The sequence below is a fragment of the Engraulis encrasicolus genome, chromosome 13 (assembly GCF_034702125.1).
Source record: "Engraulis encrasicolus isolate BLACKSEA-1 chromosome 13, IST_EnEncr_1.0, whole genome shotgun sequence".
Taxonomy (NCBI): Eukaryota; Metazoa; Chordata; class Actinopteri; order Clupeiformes; family Engraulidae; genus Engraulis; species Engraulis encrasicolus.
The window spans coordinates 53,019,884-53,027,383 of NC_085869.1; the positions used below are offsets into that span (position 1 = coordinate 53,019,884).

General features: G+C 42.1%; 1 protein-coding gene across 1 annotated transcript in view; it reads right to left on the minus strand.

Moving 5' to 3' along the window:
• The window catches only part of arhgap15 (Rho GTPase activating protein 15), a 76,515-nt gene that overhangs the window by 38,729 nt on the left and 30,286 nt on the right, over nucleotides 1–7,500 (minus strand). Inside the window, exons 7-9 of the mRNA XM_063214246.1 lie at nucleotides 5,310–5,408; nucleotides 3,892–4,012; nucleotides 1–15 (exon numbers count right to left, since the gene is read on the minus strand). The exon at nucleotides 1–15 is cut by the window's left edge and continues 117 nt beyond it. Of these exons, the coding sequence (XP_063070316.1) occupies nucleotides 1–15; nucleotides 3,892–4,012; nucleotides 5,310–5,408 (235 nt within the window). The remainder of the gene's footprint in view (nucleotides 16–3,891; nucleotides 4,013–5,309; nucleotides 5,409–7,500) is intronic.

The following is a 7,500-nucleotide window of genomic DNA, read 5'->3' on the forward strand; positions in this document are numbered from 1 at the left end:
TGCTGGAAGGAAACACTGGTGGGAGACAGACAGAGAGACAGACAGATAAACATTAAGACAAGACAGACAGACAGGAAAAATAAAGTGTGTGAGAAGGGAGAAGCTCAGACAATACACTGAAACATGTCAGCAGAGCCTTGAGTGTAACACCATGTGTTTTCTTAACAAGGGTTTTGACTGTCGAAGTATTGTAGATTTATTTTTGTGAACAGTTATTCAAACAAACAACAAAAGACATTGCTACTTTGTTACTTAATGGATTAAAATGACTAAAAATATATTATTACAAACAACTAGGGTAGCTCAAATGTTATGTGTATCATAATCTGGGTGTTATCATCATCCTAGCATATCATCATTATCATCTTTCCACAATGAGAGACAGACAATCAGACATTATGACACAGACAGAGAGGCAGAAAGAAAGACAGACAGACAGACAGACAGACAGACAGACAGACAGACAGACAGACAGACAGACAGACAGACAGACAGACAGACAGACAGACAGACAGACAGACAGACAGACAGTAGCGAGGCAGGAGGGTGGAGGGAAAAGTGAGAGGCTCAGACACTGGGAGTCTTAAAGGCTCCTCAGTAGCCTATATGGTGGAGGCTGTCAGCAGCACTCTGAGTGTAACAGCATGTGGTTTTCCTAACGATGCTTTTGACTGCATGCTGAAGAAGTATTGTAGATTTTTTTTTCATCAAAAGTTATTCATGGCTCCCTAAAACTGAGTCCTTAACTTCAACTCCCCACAAGTGAATACATTGTTACTAATGTTACATACTCGCTTAAATTGGCTTATAATAGTTACCACATACTACATATATAGCTCAAAAAGTTTAAAAATGCTTGTAGCCCCTTAATGCACGTCGTACCTCCTGTGGCACGCTGTAATAGACATTGAAAGTTAACTACTATAGTACTACACTACTATGACAGTGCACAGGGCCTTAGTATTACATTATGACTTGTTCATTGCTATCCTGGTAACAGCTCATTTACATTCGTTTATTGTTATCATCCATGTGTTATCATATATCATTGTTACTCATGTGTCTGCAATCCCGAAATCCAGCATTACGTAATCTTTCACAAACCTCTTCAAGCTGAGTTCTTCTTTACCCAGTGTGCCCCAAACTGGAAGTCACGGACTAGAGCAGTGGTTCTCAACCTTTTTTGAACGCCCCTAGGACTCATCATAAGCCCCCAACGCCCTCTTGACCACATCATAAGCCTGCCAACGGCCCCCTTAGTATCAAAAAATAGAATAGACCAATATACCCCAATTGCAACTAAGCACCTCCCCTCTCAGCTGTAAATTTCTCAATGGCCCCCTAGGGCTCCAGAACACCCACTGGAGGGCTGTAAAGCCCCGGTTGAGAATCACTAGACTAGAGCAACTGATTGAATGACTGCAATGTGAATTTCAGCAGTGTGGAGGAAAGGCCACTGCATGGGAATACGGAATATATAGCCATGTAAATTTACAGGCTCTGGGAAAAAGAGTGCCCTGCAGCCACTTGCGAAGATTGTCTTCTCTGTGTACACAAATTAGTCAGATTAACGCCAGTAGCATCACAAAAGAGCAACGGTTCGAAAGGACAAAAAAAAAAAGAGAGAGAGAGGGTAAGACTGAAGAGTTTGGCTCTGATATTGTCCCTTGTCTCTAATTAGGATTTTAATATGATGATCACCCAACACTGCCAGCAATGTTTGATTCTTTTTTTTTTTTGGGCCCCGTGTATAAATTGATGAGATTGACTTGAACCATTGACGGAGATTTGCATAATTGTTCTGTGACATATGCTGACATAATGCTAATTAGCATGTCCATGTCACTTCTTTATGCTAGCGCTATTCCACAAGACACCACTACTCTCACGCAACATGGGAATATTTAACACAACACACACACAAACACTTGTGTCGAAAGAGGAATGACACTATTGTTTTCGCCAACAGTCAGCCGAGCGTGTCTTCAAGATAAAAATGGAGACTGAAATGCAAAATGTCAAAAATGTTTACCAGTCACTTTTCCGGGTATCAACGTGTAATTACATGCAATATTATGTAGCCTACACGCACTATGCACTATGCACTATACACTAGGCTGCTGTTCATACTTAACACTAAAACTAGAGCATATGTACATAACATTACATGTAATCACACGCCAATAGACTGCACTTAATTGATGCACAGTAAAAATTAAGCCAAAACCTTTTTTATTCAATAGCTCCATCAAAGCATCAAATAAAAACGGTCCACCCTGTGTTTGGAAGGTGGTATGGGTGGTTCTGTTTGCAATAGCATGATACATCAAAAACCTTGCTTCTGTAACGTAATTGATTCTGTCAGAGGCCGTCAGTGAACATTTGCTTTCCGCACTGCTGGTGGAGCACGACAGTAACAAGATGGGGGTCATGACTCCAGCAGGGAGGGAAGGCAGATATTGATAACCAGCCATACTTAGTGTACCCCCCGCCCTCACGTCTCTCTATATCTACCCCAGTCACTGTGGGTGGGAAAAGAACAGACGCACATCCCTGGCCTCAGAAAGTAAACATTTCGGACACATATTTGTTCCAAAATGAAAGGTTGATCAAATCCACATTAAAAAAAAAAAAAAGATCCAGGTTTCAGACATGTACTGTATGGTACTGTAGATCATTCGAAAAAGTGGTCTGCACTGCACACTGAAAAAAAAAACTTGACAAAGGCAACATATTTGGATTTAAAAATTGCCTTTTTAAGAGATACAGTACAGTTACTAAAAAACAGTTTGACATTAACTTTTTCTCTTGCTGGCCACTGTGGCTAGTGGTTTTCCTGAGTCACTAGACATTCAGCTATTCTACAAGCCACAAATGTGATATTGCTTTTTTTTCCTTACAATGTACGCCTAACCTCAGAAGATGGGGTGCTAAAGCAAGAAGGTGAGTGCATATAGCTTTCTACATGGAAAGAAATCAAGGTAACACTTTCTTTGAAGCCCATATCTATAGCACATTATGAGCGTATTTACAACAAATTATAATGCACATTATAATTACTTACAACGCATTACGACCACACCCATGATGTTTCATGATGCTTTATGTTAACAGTTATGAATAACCATGAATCTAGCTTATAATGCTTTATAAATCCAAGGGTGTCATGAGTGCTCGTGACTGGATATAAACTAAAGGCTGCCTGATGGGGCTTACAGTACATTATAGATGTGCATTATAAATGCATCCATATGAACTTCACTTTGCTTAGAGCACACATTGACGACTTATGATCTCACATGGAACATTATATCATCTGAGCCCTTATATCATCTAAGTGTATGCATAGAGGGGTATAGGTACTCATAATGTACTATAAGCCCCATCAGGCAGCCTGTAGTTTATAGCAAGTCATGAGCGCTCATGACACCCTTGGATTTATAAAGCATTATAAGCTAGATTCATGATTATTCACAACTGTTGATATAAAGCATCATGAAGCATTATGAGTGTAGTCATAATACGTTGTAAGTAATGATCATGTGCATTATAATTTGTTATAAATGCGCTTATAATGCGCTATAGATATGGGCTTTAAGTAAAGTGTTAGCGAAATCAATAACAAATTGGGTAACTAACTTTGTCTTGAGCTTAAATGCAAAAAAATTGATACACAAGGAGCAAACAGCAGAATATAGACTACTCTCTGAAATGTCATACCAAGGAATAAGCTATCTGCCAAATTGGTTAGTGAAAATTAAATTATTACTAGCCACAGCCAAGATTTACCATCATTTGGCTGGTTGGCAGGTGCCAATGTCAAGCCCTGTCTGTGCTGTGCAGGACACGGGCTGTGCTGGGACCTGTGGTTTGGCCCGGTACGGTACTTACTGAGGGACCGCCTGTTGGGCTCCTTGGCTGGGGGAGCCTCGGCCACTCTCCTGGGTAGGTGCTCTTGGCTGCTGGACCTCTGCAGGCCTGGCCTGGCCAACTGCCTTCCCGCTCCGCTGCACTTCAGGACGGAAGAATGACACCACAATAGCAGCGGTTAGAATCTAAGAACTTGATGACACTGTAAAACTTCTGGTCTAGAAGGGGTTTTGCTCATGACTAGAATTCTACAGTGTTTTCAAATGTTTTAAAACAATCCACAGATACAAATCTTGAAGTGATTTCAGGAAAACGAACCCACATACAGTAGAGTACATCCTTTGAATTTGGGCATGTGTGTGCAGGCGTGTCAGCGATAGACAAGATTGTCAAGAAGCTATCTTGGTTATCACTGAGATAATGGGCAGTCAATGGGTAGTCAGGGGTAAGTGATTATGTCATACTTGTACCGAAAGGTTGCCGGTTCGACTCCCGAGCCGCCAGGTTGGTGGGGGGACTAATTAACCAATGCGCTCCCCCATTCTCCTCCATGGCTGAGGCACCCTGAGTAGGGTGCATCAAACGCCCCTCGAAAATGAAAACTTTGCAATATCCCACTCTGCTCTTGCTGTATTGTTCCTTTGCACTATCATAACTCCCTTGTAAATTTCTAGCAAATTTGATTAATGTTAGAGGGTGGCACAATAGGCTTGACATTTTGAATGGTAGTGAATGGGCATTTTTAGCCAAATCTGTGTCTACAGTCTATTTTGAGACTGTTTTGATCAAAAACAGTAAGGACAGTCATTTGGAAGAATGCTCCAGTTGCCTTTCCACCTCTCCAGGACATCAAAACCCCCAAAAATGGCTTAATAATGGATACATGGACTTTCGAACATGGATAAAATTTTAGCAATTGGGGCCTAAAGCCTTGCTGAAGGAAGGCTCTAAAAAACAGGCTCGGCGAATTTCAAATCTGGGAAAGTGGAAAGGGAACTGGAGCATTCTTCCAAATGATGCTCTTTACTAGTTTTGACCAAAATAGTGTAAAAACACACTTTTCAAGGATTTTGCTAAAATAGCCCATCCACTGCCATTCAAAATTTCAAGCTTATTGTGCCATCCTTCAACATTAACCAAATATGCTAAGATTTTACACGGGCATTATGTTAATACAGAGGAACAGTTTTGCAAAAGGAGAGCAGGATTTTCAGACATTGGGGCGTTTGATGCACCCTAACCCTGAGCATGGTACCGTCCCACTGCACAGCTCCCTTGGGGCACCATTGGGGGCTGCCCCCTTGCACGGGTGAGGCATGAATGCAATTTCGTAGTGTGCACTGAACACTTGTGTGCTGTGGAGTGCTATGTCACAATGACAATGGGAGATGGAGTTTCCCAATTGGGCTTAAAAAAATAAAATAAAAATTGAGTCTTACTGGTCTGTCTGCGATCTTTGTGATTGCACAGTGCCATTTGCTTATCGTTGGGTAATCATCAGACTGGAGGAGGTACTCATCCCCAACACTGGTGGTGATCTACAAGAGACAAGAAGAGAGAAAAAGAAATGAAAAAGGTTCGAGACTACAAAACAACTAAAATAAACATACACAAATCTTCATAAAAACGCTCAGTGCACATTTTTTGCATGCTATGAGATATACATGCTCTTTACAGAAAGCCAGCAATAAAACAACAGAAAAACACAGCAGTATGTTAACGCATCAGGCCACACATCACAGAAGGCTATATTCCAGCGACGTCTAGATGTTTTGCATATTTATATAACATTATGAACACATCCGTCAAATGCACTCCATGTTCCTTTTGTTTTGGGGGCAAGTGAATATGTTGCACGTCAAGAGCAGTGGGGTTGCTGTCAATGTCAAGAGAGGCGTCATTGCAAGTGACACGTATCATTCAGATCTAATTTGTCATAAATTTAGATCCATTTGTATGGCCCGACGTGACATAGGATGGCTGTCAGATACAATATTAGTTTTCTTCTCACAGTGGGTTTTGTTTTTTTTTGGTGGGGGGGGGGGACAGGATGTCTCTATCTTGTTTGATGGTATACAAAGTACACTCTGGGCTGTGATGGTATGCAGCCTCTCTATGGCTTTGGCTGGGGTGTCGGTATCTGGTGTGAAGCTACGGGTTTTGGTCTTTGGTAAGGGTTTGGCTGGGGTGTGTGTGTTATGTAGTGTGGTAATGCATATAGTCTTCAGTAGCTGGCATATTTGGTGAGAATGTATACATTGTATACAGTCTGTCCATCAACAATACAACCGGGAGTTGACACGTTGTGGTGTGGCATTCAGTGTGAGTCTGGAAAAAGTGTGCGTGCGTGCGTGCGTGCGTGCGTGCGTGTGTGTGTGTGTGTGTGATTGAGAGAGAGACAGAGAGAGAGAGAGAGAGAGAGAGAGAGAGAGAGAGAGAGAGCGAGAGAGAAAGAAAAAAGAGAAAGAGTGTGTGTGTGTTTGTGTGCTAACGAGTATGTGTGTGCATGTACGCGCGTGCCCAACGAACCTAAGTTACGTATCTCTGAGGGAAAATGCAATTAGCGAGATACTTGTCAACTAAATATTGAGTTCGTTGTGCATTTCTCCGACAGCATGGTAACAACACTTGGCACCGTCAAATGGAATAAGCGGTGCTCATGTTGGACTATGGTAAACAGTGGCATTAAGGTCAGTACTGTCGCACTGTGTGCTCCCAACTGAAATGATACAAAGCTACGTTTACGACATTTGTGATTACACAATGTCACTGCATGCAACACATGCATTTTTTTGCATGGACCAGGTTTTCAGGGGGAAAACTGCCATGAACACGCACACGCACATGCACACGCACACGCACACGCACACGCACACGCATGCAGGCTGAACTTAACCTGAAATTATAATATTCCCATCAGCTTGTATGCACTGGCACGCAATGTGACCTCAAAAGTTTACCAAAAAACTTTATTTTGACTTTGGTATAGTGCTCTACTACAGTTTTTTTTAAACTGTTTGGGGTGATGCCCTGACAAAAAAAAAACAAAAAGAAAAAAAAAACAAAGGAACAAATGAAAAGGTTTGAGGCCAAGCACACGTCAGCCCCTGTTTGTGACTCCTCCACTTTGGGTAATGGATATGTGAACAAGCATGTTTTGTGCAGGATGGGAGCCCTTGTTAGCTTTCCGGAGGCTAAATGCGACAATCAGAGCTGGGCAGAGCTGGGCAGCATGAATGTGGAAGATCATGTTTCAGCAGTACAGTGGCGATGTGGCACACGCGTTTTTAAAACAGTTAACAGGGGGTTTATTGCAATTTTCCCTCTACGCACACATCCTCACACATACACACAGATACACACAGACACACACAGACACACACACGCTCGAATGGGTGAGATCAGTTTTCTGCTACAGCACAGTGGCATAAGCGCTGCTTTTCAAAACTGCTTCACATGCGGTTAACCCGATCTCTTATCAGCTCTTTTTAAAGCCCACTGAATGCAGAATTTTAACCCCAAATCATTTGCTTCTAAATTCACATGAGCACGCGCGCGCACACATGCATGCACGCATGTGTGCACACACACGCACACACACACACAATTAAATGTGTTCTTTGGCTCCTA